Here is a 22,750-nt window from a genome sequence, read left to right on the forward strand (position 1 = left end):
GCAATATACAGGCACCACCAGAATACTCAAGACAGCGCCTATAGCTTTCACTGATACCACATGCTGCAAATGCTGAAGACAGGACCTATAACTTTAAATTATACCACGAAGGGAGACATGAATTCTCAGTGTCAGTACGGAACTGTTTGATAGAAATATTCAAAGTTAAGATATTTTCTGTCCTCAGGCTTAATGCACTTATGTTGTCAGGCGAAAGGGGAGGGCTTAGTGCATAATGTATAATATACAGGCACCACCACAATGCTAAGGATGGGACCTATAACTTTCATTTATGCCACGAAGGGGGACCTCATATTCACAGTTTCAATAGGGAACTGTGCAAAAGTTTAATCATTGTCATCAGGCTTAAGGGACTTATCTTGTGGGACAAAGGTGGAGGTCTTCGTGTATTATGTCTAATATTTAGGCACCACCACCATGCTAATTGCGGGGCCCATAAACTATAAATTATGCCAAGAAGGGGGACATGATATTGACAGTGTCAGTAAAGAAAAGGTTGATTCCAACTTGCAAAAGAAAAATTTTGTCCTCATGCTTAGTGGACTTATGGTGTAGGACGAAAGAGGTGGGGCTACATACAATGCAATATGTAAAAGTTCTAGCACCATACAGATCGTGGGGCCTATAACAATCATTGATGCGATGACGGGGAAATGATCTTTAATGTTTAAGTAGAGAACACTTTAATAACAATATTCGAAAACGAAATATTGTCCTCTGATGTGAGGGACAATGCATGATATACAATCGCCAGACCAAAGAGAGCAATTACTTTCTATCAATGCCCTGAAGAACATGATATTCAAACTGATGATAGAGATCGTGTTGATAACAATAGGCAGGAATGAAATATTGTGCTCACACTTCATATATTTATTTTATTAAACACATGGCGAGGGCTATGTGCACAATGCGCCATATACAAGCAAGACTGTAGGTGGCAAATGACTTGCAGTTATAATCTGACGGATAAGATGGTATATACAGAGGTATTAGAGATCAATATGTGGAATTTACGGAATGCCGAAGTCTGGTTTTTACGAATTTGGGATATATGTTCTTGGCAAAAGGTTGTCACCTTCTCTATGTGTTCGTGCATAGGATCGTGTAAAGTGACCTAAATGAAGGGACTTATAAATTTTGTGTGTGCGCATACAAAGATTTACATTATTTGTACTTAGTATAAATAACAGTCAGAACATTGTTCACAATGTTGTGGTCTCTCGTTTTTATGAAAAATACAGATGTACACATAGTGCATACATGTAATGCACAGTTATGCATTAGTTTATACGGACATTAGTTTAATGTATGTTTTCATGCTCTCACATGGAGGCTGGCTACAGTACTCTAACTAATGTAATAAGATTGATTACGCTGCTCTATATGCTATAGGCCCCCCCAGCAATACTTTGCAGCTTCATACCTTGGGATATTTACATTTGCTACATCAAAAATATTTACAAGTACATTACATAAATTTGTAATACACTGTGAATTGTTGAGATTCAGCGAAAACACAACTAATATGACATCTTAGCTTCTCTGCATGAACAACATATAATGTGAATTATTTCCTTATGGCCTATTTATAATTCTAGGCTCTTCTCCTGCACAAAATAGCTCCGTCAGTATCGTGTACACATCGCATAATTTATTGGTTGTGGTATGGCTCTTGGATATAGATTAAGGGACTTAAAAATATGATCATATTGACGTATTGCTAGCGTCGACACCCATCTTCTAACTGTAATACTGTCAATAATGTCATACAGTCTTCCTGTGATGACACTACATGCATTCGAAATGGTGTATATTCGACAATCATAACCATTTGCCTGTATATTATACATTAGACACAAAGCCCTCCCCTTCGTGCTATAACATAACTCCCTTAACCCTGACGACGATAATTTATTTTTTGCATATTATTATCAAAGTGTTCTCTACTAACACTGAGAATATCATGTCCCCCTTTGTGGCATCAGTGAAAGTTGTAAGCCCAATTTTCAGTATGGTGGTGGTGCCTGTATATTATACATTATACACAAAGCCCTCCCCCTTCGCCCTATAACATCAGTCCCTTAAGGCTGACTATAATATTTTTTTTGCATCTTTTTATCAAAGTGTTCTCTACTGACACTGAGAATATCATGTCCCCTTTTTGGCATCAGTTAAAGTTATAAGCCATGTCTTCAGTATGGTGGAGGTGCCTGTATATTATACACTTCTTGGTCTTCTGGCCAGAGGTCCATATATCTTTCTTTCATAAATATGACTTTGTTTGTGTACCGTCTATTTGCTGTCTGTTCTGTGCTGTTTTGTGTCTATGTTTACAACTACTGTCTTACGATACTGACCTAGTCATTGGATTATGGATTGGTATGATTGTGATTATTTTACACAGAGCCCCCCCCCCTTCGTCTTATAACACCAGTCCCTTAAGCCTGAGGACAATATTTCTCTTTTGCATATTATTATCACAGTGTTCTCTACTAACACTGAGAATATCATGTCCCCCTTTGTGGCATCAGTGAAAGTTGTAAGCCCAATTTTCAGTATGGTGGTGGTGCCTGTATATTATACATTATACACAAAGCCCTCCCCCTTCGCCCTATAACATCAGTCCCTTAAGGCTGACTACAATATTTCTTTTTTGCATCTTTTTATCAAAGTGTTCTCTACTGACACTGAGAATATCATGTCCCCTTTGTGGCATCAGTTAAAGTTATAGGCCCTGTCTTCAGTATGGTGGTGGTGCCTCTATATTATATATTGTACACAGAGCCCCCCCCCCTTTCGTCTTATAACACTAGTCCTTTAAGCCTGAGGACAATATTTTTTTTGTATATTATTATCAAAGTGTTTCCTACTGACACTGAGAATATAATGTCCCCCTTTCGGGCATAAGTGAAAGTTTTAGGCCCCATTTAGTATTGTGTTCTTGTCTGTATATTATGCATTATACACAAAGCCCTCCACCTACTACCTATTACATCAGTGCCTTAAGCCTGAGTACAATAATCCTTTTTGCATATAATTATCAAAGTGTTGTCTATTTACCCTGAGTATATCATGTCCCATAAATGCCATCAGTTAAAGTTATAAGCCCTGTCTTTAGTATGGTGGGGGTGCCTGTATATAAATATTATATACATTGTACGCAGACCCCCCCCCCCTCGTCTTATAACATCATTCCCTTAAGCCTGAGGACAATATTTCTTTTTTGCATATATTATCAAAGTGTTCTCTACTGACCTGAAAATATCATGTCCCCCATTATTTGTAACTTTTGACCATTTTGTACCTCGGAAAATTCCATGTTGGAGGCTCATATTTGTTGCAAAATGTTGTTTTACGAAGAAACAAACATGATTAGTGATGTTATAGCCACATAAAACTGGTAATTTTTGTTCAAACGTGTTGCCCTTCCGAGCTCGTTTGTTGACGTCTGGCATGCTAAGCGTGCTGGGGAGAATGCAGATATGGTGACGCCGCGATCACGCCAGATGTACAAGTTGGATTGCCAGACATCTGGCCATGCAACGTGCTCGGACAATGGACTACGAAGTAAGTGCCGGGCATAAGTAATGAATATTTATTTTGAAATTGCTGTAAATGGCTCGCGCAGGTGCAGAAGAATGCCTACGTTGCAATCCGCGTGTCAACAGAGTTTGTATTTCTGTCCGGACAAAATTGAAATTTTCGTTGTAAAATCACATGTTTTTAGTTGTAGGCACGTAATGTTTCCGAATAATATGCGATTCTCTGTTATTTGACAGGCTATTCAACATGAGCTAGTGATCATTTCAATCAAAACTAACGGAAAAATCGCAAGAAGATACAGCTAATGGAACTTTAAGTATGGTGGTGGTGCCCGTATTTTATACATTATACACAAAGCCCTCCCCTTCGCCCTATAACATCAGTCCCTTAAGGCTGACTATAATATTTCTTTTTTGCATCTTTTTATCAAAAAGTTCTCTACAGACACTGAGAATATCATGTCCCCTTTTCGGCATCAGTTAAAGTTATAAGCCATGTCTTCAGTATGGTGGAGGTGCCTACATTGTACACAGAGCCCCTTCCCCCTTCGTCTTATAACATTCCCTTAAGCCTGAGGACAATAATTCTTTTTTTTATATATTACAATGAAAGTGTTCCAAACTGACACTAAGAATATCATGATCGCCTTCCTGGCATTAGTTAAAGTTATAAGCCATGTCTTCAGTATGGTGGAGGTGCCTACATTGTACACAGAGCCCCTTCCCCCTTCGTCTTATAACATCATTCCCTTAAGCCTGAGGACAATATTTCTTTTTTTATATATTATTATGAAAGTGTTCCCTACTGACACTAAGAATATCATGATCCCCTTCCTGGCATTAGTTAAAGTTATAGGCCCCGTCTTTAGTATGTGGTGGTGGTGGTGGCTGTATATTATGCATTATACACAAAGCCTCCCCCTCGTCCTATAACATCAGTCCCTTGAGCTTGAGGACAATATTTCATTTTTGCATCTTGCAATCAATATGTTTCTCTACTGAGAATATCATGTCCCCCTTCGTGGTATGATTCAAGTTAAAAACTGTCTACTGTTGATTGACCAATCAGAGTGCTCAATTCAGGGTGTTTTATTTACTCGTAAAGCCTTGGTCACCAAATTCCAGAAACGAATGACAGCGCCGTAGTAAAGTACTGTCCAATCAAAAGTGAACATGTCATATTCTGTAGACATCTGGTACGTTTTAATATTCAAATTTGGTAACACAGCGGAAACCAGCTGCAACACAAAATCTGCTGTGCCCTAGGGCATTTATATTATGTGCCCTAGGGCATTTATAGGATGTTCCATTACATTGGAAAGCTATTTCACAAATAAAAGTTTTAATTCATATCCTAAACATGTTACATTGACAAAGGGGACAGCTGACGTAAATACATTAAAAAAAGAAAATATATCAGTTAGGGCGATAGTTTTTAAGTCGGATAAAACCCTCGTACTCGGGCTCTTCTGGTATATAGAGTCCAACCCTACGATAAAATGTCTCGGCCTGCGGCCTCGACATTTTATCGTTGGGTTGGACTTTATATACCAGAAGAGCCCTCGTACTCGGGCTTTATCCTATACTTATAGGCCCTATTTATAGTATGGTTCTGGTGCCTACGTATTATACATTATACGCAAAGCCCCCCTCCCCAGTCCTTTAGCATAAGTCCCTTATTCCCCATGACAATAATTTAACTTTGCTTGTTTCTATCAAACTTTTTGCTACTCACGCTGAAAATGTCATGTCCAATCAATGTGTTCTTTACTAAAACTGATAATATCATGTCCCCCTTCGTGGCATTATTTAAAGTTATTGGTCCCGTCTTCAGGGTGGGGTTAGTGTCTGTACATTGTACATCATATACAAGACCTCCCACCATTTTTATATAACATAAGTGCCCTATGCCTGAGGACAATATTTCATTTTTGAATCTTGTTGTCAATGTGTTCAATATTAAATCTTAGAATATCATGCTCCCTTCGTGGCATCAGTGATAGTTATAGGGTAGTATTTTTACAGGTTGCATTGTATGTAAACCCCCCCTCAGGACAAAAAGATACGTCTCTTAAGAGTGAGAATAATATTTCATTTTTCAATTTTTATCAAACTTTTTTCTACTTACACTGTGAATATCATGTCCCTCTTCATGACTTCAGTGATAGTTATTGGTTCTGCCTTAAGCATGGCGTGAGTGCCTGTATATATTGTATTGTACATAAATCTTGGGGTCACCAAATAACATACGTTCCTTAATTGTTAGGACAATATTTCATTTTGCATATCGCCATTAAAGTGTTTTCTTCTATTACTGTCAATATCATATCCCACTTCACTGCATCAGTGATAGTTATTGATCAGCATATGGTTCTTTTTATTGCATTGTACATAAAGCCACCCTCACCTTGTCCACTAACATAAGTCCCTTAAGTGTGAGAATAATATTTCTTTATTTTCATATTTATCATAGTTAGGACAATATTTTATTTTTGCATTGTTTTATCCAAGTTTTATCTTCTTAGAATATGAATATAATAATCCCATCGTAATCCCCCTTCCCCCTTCGTTTTAGGGTCATAAGCCCTTCGTAGCTCCCCCTTCCCCCTTCGTTTTAGGGCCATATGCTGATGACTCAAAAGTTTTCATGCATGTGAAAGATAAATCATATTGTGTTAAATTTGCAACGAACTAGGAGTGAATAGTCTAAAAATATGATAATTATTCTAAGAATAAAATATAATAAATTGTAATAATGAAATACTGATTTCACTAAACCGAGTTAGTATTTAATTGAGGTTGAGCTTCCTTTCTACGGAGGAGCACTCCTTGAAATCGCTGAACGTACGAGTTATGCATGACACAGGCGGCAGGCAGGCAGGGGTGTCCAATAAATACTAGAAGTATATATATTTGGATTTCATCGAGTGCTTCTCCGCAGAAAGGAAGCTAATCCCGGATGAAATACCAACTCGGTTTTAGTGGAATCAATATTTCATTATTAAGATTAATTATTTTAATAATTATGAAAGTATTAAAAATATCTTATTAAAGACTATTCACTCCTAGTTCACCTGTAAATATCGTAACAACATTAGCTCGCTCATTGAACTATTCTTTTGAGGGTGGAGATTCAGCCGAGCGGTTTTGACTGTGATGTTTTCGCGTGCCGTATATCGAATTGGAATCCTATCGAGAATTTACTAAATTTTCATGTACATAGATGTGGTGACGGATGTGTCCGTATTTCCCTGTGTAAAGTGTTTTGAATAGGCAAACCTTGTGATCTGATGTAACAAGGGTTGTGTGAGTCGATCACGTCAGTGTTTAATAGCTTACATTTAAAATGTATTCGATCGCTGTCCAATTAGAAGAGCATTTGTTTGATTGTCGTATAATTTGAACCGAATTTAATATAGTGCAGCCAACTGTCCTGTTCTAATGTGCCATTATCCCTGTCACAAGATAGGGAAAATGTCAAGAAACTCTAGCCAATGATACCTCTGTTTGTTTTATTCAGGTAATGTTACATAATGGTATCTTGATTGTACCATGGACCTAAAATATTTAGGTCCATGATTGTACGTATAGGGCTACTGACGATTAACTAACTCAATCACCAATGCTTCTTTTCACTTTCAGGTGAGAGAAGAATTAAAGATGAGCTTGGGTCCTTGAATGTACTTCACCATACACTGGATAAAAAATTAGCATCCGTGATTTCCATACACTAAAAATGCTTCTGCGTGAATATGTGGATGAAAAAGATAGGTCGACGTTATCAGACGCTCATACGCTCTTTCTTTATCTAACTCAACGTGGAACAATTTCCCCAAATAACCTTGGCTTATTGCGCAATGCATTCAAGAAAATGGCACTACCTGGCCTTGTACGAGAAATCGACGTATTCTCACAACAGCAAGAGCCTTGTGATCGAGGTATACAAACAAGTTTCTTTTCTTGTTCAGCAATAAAGCACACCCGGCGACGGTATACCACGAGATTTTGACCAGTTCACGACATAATATGCACGAGCGACAGCGAGTGCATATATAAAGTGAACTGGTCAAAACCGAGTGGCATATAACCATATATTGAAATTCTGGCGTGGAATTCCACGTCTCGATCAATCAGATCGCCGTATTTGCCCTATCAATATACTGGTATGATATAATATTTATTATATCATACCAGTATATTGATGGCGCAATTACAGCGATCTGATTGGTCGAGACGCGAAAAGAGCCGTGGTATATTGGCGATATACCACGGCTGGCACACGCTCGAGCCCAGTGCTTGAGCAAAAGTCCGTTTTTGACGTTCCACGCCAAATTTCATACTGTTATGATATAATAGCAATATCGCGAGTGCATATATGTCGTGCACTGGTCAAAATCTCGTGGTATACCGTCGCTGGGTGAGATTTATTGCTTCATAACTTTGTCAATGCGAGTGAATTTTGTGACGTCATACCCTATATTACTGATAATGTATCCGATAATCAGTGTACTTATGAGTTTGATAAAGGTGTCATGATATTATTATATCATACCAGTATATTGATGACACAAATACAGCGATCTGATTGGTCGAGACGTGAAAAGACCGTGGTATATATACTATACATATACATATATACTACGGCTAGTATACGCGCGAGCTTGAGCAAAAATCCTTTTTGGCATTCCACGCATAAATTCCAATGCACTAGTATGATATAATAGCAAAAATCACCTCAAGCGACGGTTTACCACTCGTTTTTGACCTAGTCACTTCATTATGCACTTGCTATCGCTCGTCCATATGTGTTTTGAATTGGTCAAAATCTCATGGTTTACCGTCGCTGGGTGTGCTTTAATTATTGGCTAAAAAGTATCGTTCTTGAAATCATCCAAGGGAACAATCAAAGGTCCATTTTGATCGTTTGATGCCATAATTCTACACAATGACATCGCTTACAAAACGTAAAAGTATTTTAGGGCTCTGATGTAAATAACAATTTATCTATTGTTATCAGATGTCCCTCTTGAAATAAATAAATAAATAATAAATAAATAGTAAATAAATAAGTAAATAAATAAATAAATAATATAATAATAATAATATAATAATAATAATAATAATAATAATGCTTCAGTGGCAACGCAGAGAAATTAAATGACAATTTATGTCGTCATCTTTGTTTGATTTTGGGATTACGACGCTTTAGGTGTACAAAGTGCAAAGACGTGCAGAGAGTTGTTGATAGAACACTACAAAGAAAAGTTGGAACGGTTCGAACTTATTCCATGGTATGAGGGTGGCTACTTTGTCAACTTAGTCGATGTGTATACCAAGCTGGAATTGGTTGAGAAGCTGCCGAGAGGACAAGAAAAAAAAGGTGCAGATTTTCGTAAAGTGTTCGAGGCAGATAACACCAAGAAAAGAGTTTTCGTAGAGGGAGAGCCAGGAATTGGTAAGAGTACACTATGCAGGAAGCTTGCGCTTGACTGGGCACAAGGTACCGAACCTATGCTGAAAAAATATGAATTGTTGATATTTTTAGAATTAAGACAGATGGTTGATGGCCAGAATGTCATTGATGCTATGTTTTATCAATTGTTACCGTTTGAACCAAATGTAGACAAACTTCAGCTGAATAATTACATTTTCCAAAATCAAGACAAAATAGTATTTGTATTGGATGGGGCGGATGAACTCAAACCTTCCCTCAAACAATGGTTATATAAACTAATGGAGGGTAGGATGTTCCCAAAATCAGTAATTATACTGTCATCCAGGAGCACAGAGCGAGGAAGGTTTATTCAATATCCTCTCCATCATTTTATTATCAAAGGGTTTTCAACAGAGAATGCAGTTGCATATGCAAGAAGATACTTAAGAGATATTGAGGGTATTGAAATAGAAGGATTATTACAAGATATTTGCGGAGATGATGGTAATATAGCATCACTGGCAGTAAATCCTTTGAACACCGTAATTCTTTGTCTTCTTTGGGAAGACTTACAGGGAAAACTTCCAAGTAAATTAAGTGATTTATACGAAGCCATAATCTTGTTCATTGTCAACAGGTTTCGAAAGAAAATGGGTTTATCGGCTGTTTACGAAATTGGGTCCTCTGAGTACAGGGAACGTTTACAAAATCTTGGAAGGGTGGCTTATGATGCGCTGCTTAAAAATCAAGTAAGATTTGATACACGCGATATTCAAAGCGCAGACATATATGAAGACGATGACGTCTTACGGATTGGTCTCCTGAATAGGGAATACAGTAGTGCAAAGCTGACCCCAAATAAGTATTGGGTGTTTACTCATAAGACCTTCCAGGAGTACATGGCAGCCTTCTATCTTGTTAAATGTGAAAAAATATCCAAGACAAACGTTTTAGATAAGGTCGTTGATAGTGTGGACCTCGGTACGCTTTGCTTGTTCATAGCTGGAATGCTTGGTAGAGATGCAGCTCCTCTTTTTGATATTTTGAAGCAAAGGCTTACTTCAGGAGTTCAGCCCTTTTATCATTACATGACTCTTGGCCTAAGCTGTTTGTATGAAACAGGCCATCCACGAATGTTTGTTGATTTAATCTCTGATGAGATTGTTCGCAGCAAAATCATTGCATTTGACCACAGTGCGCTCATAAGCAAAGCTTGCCTTGAGGGATTAACTGAACTAATTAGTCATTGCAATGAAGTTTCTGCAGCGGAACGTAGTAGCAGGCCACAATTGATCGAGTTAGATTTGGCAAATAACTTTGGAAGTCATAAATTATTAGATGTCTTATGCGACTCGAAATATTTTGAAAGCGTAATGATAACCGTTCTTGTCTCTGAAGACAAAAATCCACTGACAAATGTTGCTTTGATGTCGTTAAAATGCTTGCTACTTAGAATTGAATGTCAAGACGTCACAAATGATTTTGTGTTGGATATGTCAAACTCAGTGCATCTAAAGCAACTTAATATCGGTTTATTTGATCTCGACGACGTCAGCAGTTTTGCCGAATACGTACTCAAGAATAGTAACTTAAAATCAATGCTTCGTTTGAACAATACTCTCGAATATCTCGGCCTGAACGGTCAATTTAGAGCGGAAGAAATGTTCTGCGGAGTAGGACAGCAGATTTCACGTCATCCATCTCTAAAATGCCTTTACAGCACATTTTCGTCAAATGGTTTATTAGCAGAAAGGAGACAAGTTATGGCTGAAATTCTTGAACAAAGTTTAACTTTGACCACGTGGCACATCAACACGGAAGTGGTGAGTGATTGGAACAACCAATACAGCGATTGTAGGAAGACATCCCCAATAAGCGAATGTATTTTCGAAAAAGATCTTTCCGATGAAAAGAAAATAGAAGTCAATGAAGTCAACCAAATATTTTACAGAGCAATCACGGAGAATAAAGTCATTAAGTTCATGATAATTGACCATTGGGGTGAAGATCAGGATTTGTTATCGATTTGCAATAGTATCAAACACAATGCGGCGTTGCGTTGCGTTCTCATTTACCTAAGTAAACTGACTCCCTCCACGGAAACAAAAATATTCGAGATGTTGAGTGGAAATAAGATTATCAGTCTATTTGCAATAGTAAGTGAGTTATCGATAGATAACAAGAGCTTGGACGACTATGAGCTCATCAACCTGAAAATTAGCAAGTTTTCCTTTCCACCAGGAATGACGCGAAATGATAGTAAGTTAATATACTTACAAAATATATTGTATAAGTATGTCTCTACTTTAGACACCGGAAATAATACATTCGATAAAAATGTGAGAAACAAACTTCTGCAAGAAATATTACCAGCCATGAAATACGCTGGGAACTACGTGACCGTTTGGGAAAGAAAGAAAGACGCTAAAGGGAAAGCCGCGGGAGAAGAAAATCCCTTGGAACATGTTGTATAGTGCTGTGACTTAACCCTTTCACCACCATGGTTTGTCCCAAATCCATTGCTTTCCATGGTAAAGTTGGACCTGTATACAGGGAACTGGGGTTGAAAGACTTAAAGAACCTAAACTAGAGTAACATTCCAAAAGGTGAAACTCAGGAGCAGCCTGTCGCGAGTAGCAATGAGCTACATAATTAACTGTAGTACACAGAAACTTGTCGATGATCGTGCATTTGAAAGATAGATTTGAACAAGTTTACCCCTATTCTCATCCTGCAATAGCAAATCGTCACTCGCATTGTGTTAGTATATTAAGGCTGAGACTTTGAGAACAAGAACTAAGTTGTCATCATCATTGTTGGCATGGGCTGAAAACATTCTTTGCAAAAGATTTAGTGTCAGTGCTATTCTCCCAATATTCATGAAGAAATCATTTTGTGTGGATGACTAACATTTGTTTTCTCTTTTATTATAAAAAATCCAGTAATTGCAGAGTTACAATAATGTATTACGGTAGAAAGTCACATAAAGAATTTACAAAAGGTTGTGAATGCTCTCGTAAATTTTCATTACATCAGGTCTAGTACTCATTGTATTTTCTATATTGTAACGTATAGTAAATTCTTTTTAAGTAAAATTCCAATTGGAATATTTGTTTCTGATATCCAGTATTTATGTATGCACCATTTTCCTAATAAAATTAGAAGTTGCATAACCGTATTACAATGTCTGGGGATGACCATGTTTTCAACGGGGTCACCAAAAATTTTCATTGATGGTGTGATTTTCACCCTTTCTCCAATAAATCTACAAATTACATTTTCAATCTTTTCCCAACATCTTTCAGCAATGTTACAATATAAAAATCTATGTTCTAAAGAGTCAACTTGATGACAAAGAGGACAATACATAGAGTCTTTCAATTTCCAAAAATATAAATATTTGTTGCATGGCAATACACGTAGAAGAAGTTTCTATTGAAATTCTCTCAGTTTTGTCTCATTGGTTGCACTGTAAACTTGTTTCCAGATGTTGCTATGACTGTTACTGTTTCTGGCTGTGTGGCTGTGGATGACTAACATATTTACGAAGAGTTACTCCACAAAGCCTTCTAGAAAATGTATCAAATCAAGCAAAACAAAATATCAAAATTGCCAAGTTCATTGAAAATGCTTAGAAGTGTCACACAATGATTTAAAAGGCACGCTTAAAGGCTAGAAACAAAACGGCAATTATTATATCATGCTACCATGAACCATTCTGTTTGGATGAGAGCTTATTCCACCGTTGTTAAAATAGTATTTTAGCAGTGGTAAAACCACTAAACCAGCATTTTCGAAAATTGCCAAATCCGTGGATTTGAACGTACCGATCTAAACTAAATCCGAAGCAGCCCGCTTTGCTTCAAAGACCGAAGTCTGAATTTCGATACACAGATAAAAGTATGGGTCTGTAACTCACCTCTTGGTGAAAATAAGTTGGGTTCAATGATGAAAGACGCCTATGAAGCAACACATTTTGGGTTGATGTATACAAATCATTGCATTAGGGCAACGGCGCACCATACACTTTTGCTAGCGCTTGATTCGGCGGGAGTCGAGACGCGACACAGCTCTTTAAAATGAAGATAGCATTTGACACTTCCTGACAGTAACGGTATGTCAGATATTCTTTGCCAAAGTTTAGGCTGTAACAGACGATGATGTTCTAACGATGTAGACCAAGAAGTTCAAAATAACAATCATACCTGGTGGCTGCGACAAAAGCTGACATCAAAATTCAAGCAGTGTCAGCGCCCGCTCTCGCTGAATCGGGCAGCACTTTCTGCAAAACTGTTGATCACAGTTGCTGTCATTCCAAGTCTGGATTATTTCAAAAGTACTCGTTTACTGGTACAATAACGTCCAAATTATTCATCACTCAAAAATAGCGCCTGTAGCCTCACTGACTGTGCAATGGTTGATGCATCGGTATGACACAAATCTACTTTTAGTATGTCAAAACAACCAGGACTATTGTTGTCATGTAAATTTACGAAAAAATTGTTACTTTTCTTGTAATTTGAAGTCTTGACCCATTTTATGTGTCTGCAACAAGTTATGCTCGCGTTGCAATGTTGATGAACGTAATGCGTATGTTATCGTAAGACACTATGTGCGTCTGTTGTCAACGTAATCAAAACTTATAAAATGTTCGGCCTCGGGCGCTGAATTTCCGACGTCCGATCTCTCATAAGTCCGGTCTCTTTATTTAGGGCTTAAAGTGACTAAATACCCAAGCAAGACAAAAAGACACAAAAGTTGATATAATATAATAGCAATAACCCCGCAGGAGGGTTTACACGATATTTGGTGCAATTCGCTGTCGGCTCGTGCTATATGTCACGCATTGTACCAAAATCTCGTGTATACTCTTCTGCGGCAGGGGTTATTTAGACATTGTTCAAATACTTCTGACATTACGTACAATACTTAGCCAATACTTCTTCATCAAAGCCATCCTTCCAAGTCTTTAAATATTGTAACTTCCAAGGCCTACACATTATATAACTGCTAATTTTGCTTCAACGTAGTCAGCTTTTTCTGTTAATAGTTAAAAATCATGGCTAAAGTTTTATACAATATTGTCGAGTGTCAATAAAAAAGGACTAAATATATACTAAAAAACTCATTGTAAATATACTTTTCCTGAATGAGAACGATTATACAAAAAGTTCTCTGAAGGATGGCAGTTCAATTCTATCGGCGTCAGTATTGATAGTATGCCCTGTAACATTGAAAGTTATCCTAAATACATGGATACCAATGATGTGCATATTGTTTTTTACTAGAAGGAACATTTAAAGAAGTAGCTGAAACTTTTTTAAGATTTGTACTCAAGGATAATTGGGCAATTTACAAGTAATCATGCTGCAAATTGAGTTCATTATATCGAGAATGAATTCGTCAGTTGACACACAAATTCAACGGCGGGTCGTCCCTTCTGCTGCTGCGCGACTTTCTTTTTCATGAACATGCTATTAAATTGGCATTGAATGTCGAACAAATGTTAAGCAAATTCAGTATTTGACGCTTGTTCATAGTTAAACAGCTTTGAAGCTTTCCCATCACTGCAAGACTTTACCAAAATGGTTTGTCCCTTGGTTATATGAAGTTGATTTCGCCCGCGTTACAATTGTCTGAGCAGAAACCATTTTTAATATTTGATATATCTTATGCACGATGGATGTTGTAACAGTGTGTCTTGTACGCGCAGCTGTCTGCGGAACGACCTTTCATAATCAATATATATAAACAAACGTTTTCTATCTGAAAATATTAATATTTTAAGAAGGCTTATCAGTCCAACTTTTTCGCACAAAAGATCAACGTTGTCCTTATCTCGACATGATATCTTTCTGATGAATTTTCAAGTATGCATGTACACCATGTGTCAACCCAGTTATGGTTTAATGTCACTGTGTTAGATGACCTTTTACACATTTTACGCGTTCACTTCTTTATGCTTTAGAACTTTCCCAGCTACGACTTTGCCTTACTTTTTTGATGACATTATCCTTTCCTTGTTTATAGTCGAATTTTTAATATATTGTAACCAGTTAAAAGTGACTGTGTTTTACTCGGCATTTCTTTCACGTCCCATTATTTAGCTGTTTAGTTTTTGTGCTTGTGTATGTTTACTCTATCTTCACTTGCATTTATCCATTTACTTAGATTTGTTTCTATAACTCAGACTTGCATTTTTCTTCAACTTACTGAGTAAAACAAATATATTAATGAACTCATCATTTTAAGAAGTATCCTCAATGGACAATCTATATTTAACACAGTGTTTAGTGTAATTCTAAGAAGCAAACTTTCAAAGACGACGGCAAAGGATGATTTTTGCTTTTTAATTCGAGAGTTTCAACTACATACCTTTTACGCCAAACAAAGTAAACCTTAACAGTGCAAGTAGCAAGATTGGCTACTACCACTGTTTCATAAAATTCTTCATTTTTCCATTTTTACGTTTACATTTTACATCAAAGGCGGTGTTGAAATCAGCAAATCAAAACAAAACATTGTAATATATATCTTTTAGGATATGTCATAAAGTTTTAATAGTAAAAATATCTTCTAAAATATTCTGTCGCGATGTTCTGTTTTCATTTACTCAACAACCTATATACCCTTGAGTTCAAATTTTAATTTTTGCGATAGTATTCTATCCTACTTCACAACTTACTTTATATTTGTTTAAATTCTAAGTATTATATCAGCTTTCAAAACACGTATTTACAGTTGCTATAAAACTCTTCTTGAACCAGAAAAATATATGTTGTCAAATTGTAACTGGAGAGTTATGCAAATGTTTGTTTTGGTGTTCGGTACTTCCACTTGCTATTGAAGATGGTAGACACAAAAACATGAATCATCAGCCAGATTTTGTAATTTTTGTTATCAGGGTGACGTGGAAGACGAGTATCATTTTCTTTTAGTATGTCCATTATATAATGAATAACGAGAAAATTTTCTACCATTGAAGTGCATTTATTCGAGAACCAAACTTTTGTAAATTTCAGACACTAATGAATATTCCAGATATAGAAATAACAATTAAGATTTGTCACTTTGTATTTCAAGCTTTCAAAATTTAAACGGAAACTAGCTGTAAATTGTAATTTCTGAAGGCAGTTGTTGCCAGAATAGAACTTTATTGTAGTAATCTACAAAAAACTTCTGTACATTTTTTTTCTTCATGTAATATACCGGCCATTGTACCTCCTTTGCATGTAGGCCGGAGGCCTTTGGACGCAAACAAAAGTGTGCACTGGGCTACTGTTAAATTCTTGTAGCTGTACATTTCTTTCCTGTTTCGCCTTTGTTATGTCGTATTGAAAAAAATAAATTTCAATGAATTGAGCAAGGGATATTGAAAGTTAGGCGTAAAACGATTCCTTTGATAAAAAAATGTTGCCAGAGTTGGCCAAGTGTTCAAATAATAATTCCAAATGGAGCACGGAGGAAACCCTAATGCTTTGGTTGTACGTAGTGATTCCCTGAAAATGTGAGTTTGAGTTGTGAATTATTGATTTTATCAACGAGAGGGAAGTAAGACGACTGGTTTGGTTTGAATAATTACCTTCATGTAGCGGTGCTAAATGATACTATCCCGAATATGATTACCATGTTTATTTATTCTGCATCCTATGTAGCAACAAGCAGCCAACCCAACACTGAATTATTTGCACCCAAACGAGCTTTATAGCAATATGCACCCCAATCACATGCAAAAAGTGTGTTGCAGTTGACGGACATGAAAAACTATATCGCTATCAAGTTACCAAGGTGGCTAATAACTAATTTCATTCACTATATAACTCACTTGATTTGCTGATTGGGTTTTCATTTCCCAGACACTTGATGATGTACCAGCCCTGGTTCCTCTTGACCATCTGTCCTTATAACTGAACGCTTCCTTATGGTACAAACAATATCGTTGTAATGCATGCCGCGCGCACGCCATTTCTGTTCATGATTAGCATACGTAGAAAGTGATTGACCTGGGGGCGTATGACAGTTCACCCATTTCTGTCGTCAACATCAGTCATGCGTTCACATACGTACCTATCATGGCAACATGTCTCTCTCTTTCGTCGGCGCTCAAGAAACAAGCATGATCTTTAGAGGTTGCCCAGACGTCAGGCGCATGCAAAATTTCAGCATATCCGCATGCCTTGGAAGATGATACATGATCCAGCATGTCCCGTATGAGTCTGGATACATACTGGACTGTGTTCAACTGCAAGAGACGTACAATGTAACCACACGCAATGTCATCGAAATTCTCACCAAAGCGACCTTTAGCGGCTTTGGCATTTGAAAGGACGACTTTGTATGGTATCAGACCCAAGTGAACAAGCCTTATTCCGACAGGAATCGTCGACCGATCCCCACCGTAAGTAGTGTGTGCAGATAGTTACGTGGGATGAAAACAACTGCAAGTTTTGCTATTTCTTTATCTATACGGCTAGTTTTCAATCGGGTTCGAATCCACAACATACGGCATCAGTCGCCTAGCGGAGAGGCAACAGAGAGAACCGATCGGCTAAATCTCCGCTCCCAAGAATGATATTTTCACACTTTGCAGTTTATTCAAGTTGGTCGTGGTCCAAAGTAAAAATGAAAAGTGCATACTACATACCAATCACGCGTACGGCCGCAATTCGCACTTAATCGATAACATTTCGTGAAAACAACTACAAATATAGCCGCTATGTTCCGACTGGAATCGTCGGTATTATCGGTAAGTATTGTGTACAAGCATATTATTGTAGCTATTTTTGGATCTAAAATATTCTCAATATTCTCACACTTTGCGGTTTCCTTGACCTTTGGTGCTGTCCAATAGTAAAAATGAATAGCGCAATATTCACAAACAATCTTTCCGACCGCAATTCGCATTTAACTGATTAAAGCCTTTGATCTCGATCCCAGGGTCTAAGAGTGGCCGTAAATAATACATGCGAAGCAATTATTAACATCGGGTGGAAGCCTGGGTTTTATAATCTAAGATAAAGCCAACTCCTTCAGAAAATTCTAATCCTGACAGTAGTAATGAGTGTGCGCCATGATTACTTATATGTTTTGGATCAGTTGTACTTCACTACGTCCGTAAAGAGATCCAAGGCGTTCAAGTCACAATTCCACTCATCACTCAGAATTTACTTTGATAGCCACTTCTACATAACCTTGAAAGCTATGTTTTCCTTGATTTAGTCTCAAAACTAATAATTACATACATCGGTTGCCCCCCAAGATGCATCGCTCTTCTCCGTATTGCGCCATCTTGCTCGGTGATTTTGAATGGAATTTCTCCAGACTAGACTGTGTAGGAGATCCCAAAAGTACTGTCTTGATGACTACATTCTTTATTCAAAATCGGCTGTAAACGGTTAGGCTATACCATTTAACGACGCAACATGGAAAAGACACTGAATCTCTCCACACTACAACGTAAAGGGTCCAAGATGTCGCAAAAAAATAGGTCGTCCGATGTTTTACTATACCACGAAGAGGTCGTTTTGCAATCATGGGCATCTGTCCGACGTTTTGGATATATTTAATTTGGTGTGGGGGTTTTAGGGGCCTAAATACCTAAAGGAATGGGGTACTCGTTTCTTATGAGGTTGCATTCACAACATCTCTTGAGGGTAGGGAGGGGTATTCAAAAAAAGTTCTCAGATTTTTCTAATGCCCCCTAACAAACTCACAGTGCATTCAAACCCTCTTTCTGACTTGCCATAATTTTGAAGTCCCAAGGATATTTGAAAGTTCAGATGTGAACACAAATATGAATTGGAATTTCAACCAAAAGTATTATTTCAATTTTCATGGTAGTCTACATTCTCTGACAAAACTTGTTATATCTGTAATATGTCAGTATATGTATTAAGTGTCGTTAACTTGAAATGTTGACTATTAGGCTGTAATTAGTTTCCTGATGAACAATAATAGTGCTTTCTGTACAATTACAAGCCAAAACTATGAATAAAGTTAAATATTACAGCCACTGTCCCTTTCGCGGAAAGATTGGGAAATAGGATGACTTCCCCCATCTGTCAGGAAAACTGGACAGAATTAACGGTATAAAAGGGACATTACGTGTACCTTTCGGCCAATAAAGTATGTTTGTTCAGTTTGTCAACTGAAGTTTCTTGTTCTACTCCCACAGTATCCTGGAATAACAAAATTCTGTTTGGCAAATACTCGGTATATGCATATCTAAAGACCGCAATAATTGTTATTGATGACGAATGAATTCTAGTCCGGACTTGAATTCAGTTTGAACAGTGGCAATGCTGACTAAAACACGTACGAATGTGCTGAACTTTCATCACGCTTCATGGAGTAGAACATGAAACTGCGATGGATACACAAAACAAAACCACCCAAAATTAGCCAAACGTTACAGATTAAATTGACAACCCGACACATATTCATACCAATAAGAGACAGCTTTGTTTTGAGACGGTCTTTAAAGGCCTGTGTTGGCACCAGATTGTCTCATCAGAAAATTTACCCACCAGATTAAAATTTCAATGGAAAACAAAAGGCTATCACACCTCCATAATTCTCTTACAGACTAGAACAAAGGTGATCCCAGGGATCAGGAACAATACCTTTAAGTGCCCAAATTCTTTCAAGTGCCCCCACATACCCCTGATATTTCCAGTCCCCCCTGTCGATTCTCCCACCACCCCCTCCTGAGGTGTTTGTGAATGCAGCCTTATACTCCCATACAAACGACGTGTTGTTGGTATTTATGGCTGCACGCTCGATGTGGCAGACCATGCATATTGCCGTCGTCAGTGTGAATATCGTCTTTATCACATGTATTTTCTGTCAGCACTGGTTTTGTAACGATTTCATTTTCTCCTTCTCCATGTCACGCATTTATTTGACATTTGAAAAATTGGCGATTTTATACGAAGTTTTGTCACTGTGTTGCGTCTATTATCTGATGCGTTTGATTGTCTAATGCGCCAAAGCACAGTTCGGAGGGACAGTGGCTAAAGCAAGCACAACAGGCAAATTACTAATTAACTTTGACAAAGTCAACAACGAACGCACCAGTAATGAAGGTATAATAGCTTGCTGGCGCCTTCGTTGTCGACTTTGTATTCTATCATTCTCACGCAGGGAATGAATTAAGTGAACATGGCAATCCATAACAGTAACTTTAGTAGAAAACATCACTGATTATCTATACGGACACTGTCAAACACTTGAACCAAACATAGATGTGCATCCTCCTAGCCGAAAATCTCTTAAATTAACAAAAATCTCTACACATTTGTAAAATGAACAAAACACTTTTTAATTAACATTCCAGGACACAGTTTAGACACAAAATAAACCCGAAATATGGTAAATACTGTGGTGCTGAAGTGTACAATTGAACAAAAAACACATGAATTGATGTAGGTTGCAATCGGCAAACATTAAAAGCGGCAAGTATTTGATGACTGTGTCCAAAAATGTCTCTTTCTATTCATATCATTCTGGGAACTTCTTCTGGTAATTACATTCTCCCGTAGAGGGCAGTTTCTCAGTGTTCTGATAACAGAACGTCATAACAGTGGAGGCTTCACCCAGGTATGCGTGAAGAATCTCGACATTCCGTGAGATGTCACTGACTATTTGTAGTTCACAAGATCCCTGCAGAAATTTAACCAGATGTGAGACCAAAGTGAATTATTACAGTTTGACAACTTGCAATTGGATTTGCATTCTGATCAATTGGAAATCAGATCTATAGCATGCTGCCTGGAGACGGCTGTGATTAATTTAGCCAAAACGAAGTCATGTTTAAAGCCGGGCAAACGACTTTTCATTTCCATAGAACAATTTTCATTACCTCACTGAAACAAATAAATTCATCTTCCAGGTTTCAAATACTAAAAATACACCAATCGATGGGTTTTCCCTTTCTTTAAATTTTCTTCGGACTCTCCCTGTTTACTTTTCAACAAGACCATAGTGCATAGGCTTTATGAACAATTTGTATAAATTTGGAATCATAGCTAATTTTATTTATAGAGTGTATTTTATATTTCGCCTGAAGGGACTTTGTGTGTTTTTGGAGATGGCATCGTATTGTTCTAATTTTCTCAATGCTTTCCTTTGGCAAGATTCTACTAAAGAATATTTTACATGGCAAATACCTTGCATTTGTTGACAACGATGTTTATCTTGGTAAGGCTTTTACGCATCCCCACCATTTTCTCCGTAAGAATATTGAAGTCATTCATATGTCCTATTGTATGAACAGCACCTGAAATTGACAAGTAGTTGAAAATATATATCGACAGTTTCCAGCACAAATGTGACAAATACGTCACCAAAAAATAAACTAAATCCATCTGTCATTCCTAGTTAGTCAAACTTAAATACCTGCTACATAATGATAGACGGGATATTATGCCATGGAGTATGTTTAAAATATAACAACTTAATCAGTAAATTATGAAGTCTTAGAGCTTGCTTCATGGGAGTGGAATATTGTTGACAGCTTAGCAAGCTTTCTAAAACGTGTTCAAGGAAAATCAACAACGGCCATGACCCCTGCATAAGGATCTGTAATGATATTTGGGAGTTTGGAATCTGTAAACGTTAACATTTCGCGGGAAAACATGCAAGTCTTTGCTGGAAAAGTTACAGAGGCAATCAATTCAGAATACTGTAGTTATATATTCAGGTGTTACAGAGTGTAAGATTAAAGTAATAGACTCATAGCGATGAAACTAGGATGCAATTAAGGGAGAGTTAAAACAGGGATGGCGGCCATCTTTAATTTCAAATGTTGGTGAATTAAAGGTTTCGTACCAACATTTGCATGCCATTGGTGACCCCCCAATTTTTATTAATAAGTTTGAGAGAGAATGGTTTAGAGTCTCTGTGAGGAACGTTTGAGCAAACGTTTTAAACTTTCAACTTCGAGTCGTACCCATGTACACCAACTTGAGGTCAAGTTGCACCACAAAAACTACCAGTAAATGAGCCCCCTCCCCGTCCCCATCATATTCAGATAAAATTGGTTAAAGATATCAAGTAAACTTGTACACGGATAACTATCAGTGCTGCTGGGTTCGATTCCTCCTCTTCTATTTTCTTCGACCATCTTAACCACGGTTTTATCATCCAATTTGGGTTGCCTGGAAATTGCCTTCTCGTTTCCTTGGCAATCTTCAGTACAGGGCAATGCCTCAATGTAACAACTGGACAAAGCAGTGGTTGCAGCCTTCACACGGGAATGCAGAACATCAACGTGCCATGCTATATCACGCATCATTGGGAATTCAGCAGAGCCCTACGGGAATTTAGCCACATTAGGGGTTAAAGTTTATTGTCACAGTTTGATAATTTGTTATCGGATGTGGATTGTAATCATAAAAGAAAGCTACAGCATGCTGCCTTAAAAGTGATTAATTCATCCTGGGTAAAAATCAAGTTCAATGCCTGTCAAATCTCCAATGTAGTCTCGTGAAAGAACAAATTAACTTATCTCAAATGGTTTAGATTCCGAACAATATTTTTTAACCTTTTCATCTCCAATTTACTCAGTTTGTAGGTAGTTCCACCATCACCATGGAAAACAATGGGTTTGGGTCAAACCATGGTGGTGAAAGGGTTAACCTTATGCACTGAGTGTCACATTTTGTTCTCATCGTTCTCATACAGAATAATTATATGTCACGTACCTTTGCCACTTGTAGATGTTCATCAATTCTGTTTTCCAGCTTGATGA

The 22,750-nt window shown here is 37.5% G+C and overlaps 1 protein-coding gene across 1 annotated transcript; it reads left to right on the plus strand.

Annotated features, from left to right (window-relative positions):
• Positions 1–9,650: 9,650 nt before the first annotated feature.
• Positions 9,651–14,971, plus strand: LOC139137744 (uncharacterized). The gene is made up of 2 exons (XM_070706009.1): positions 9,651–10,823; positions 14,612–14,971. The coding sequence occupies exons 1-2, from the start codon at positions 9,651–9,653 to the stop codon at positions 14,690–14,692; spliced, it is 1,254 nt and encodes a 417-aa protein (XP_070562110.1). The 3' UTR covers positions 14,693–14,971.
• The last annotated feature ends 7,779 nt before the right edge of the window (positions 14,972–22,750 follow it).

Source organism: Ptychodera flava, chromosome 7, assembly GCF_041260155.1.
Source record: "Ptychodera flava strain L36383 chromosome 7, AS_Pfla_20210202, whole genome shotgun sequence".
In the NCBI taxonomy this organism is placed as follows: Eukaryota; Metazoa; Hemichordata; class Enteropneusta; family Ptychoderidae; genus Ptychodera; species Ptychodera flava.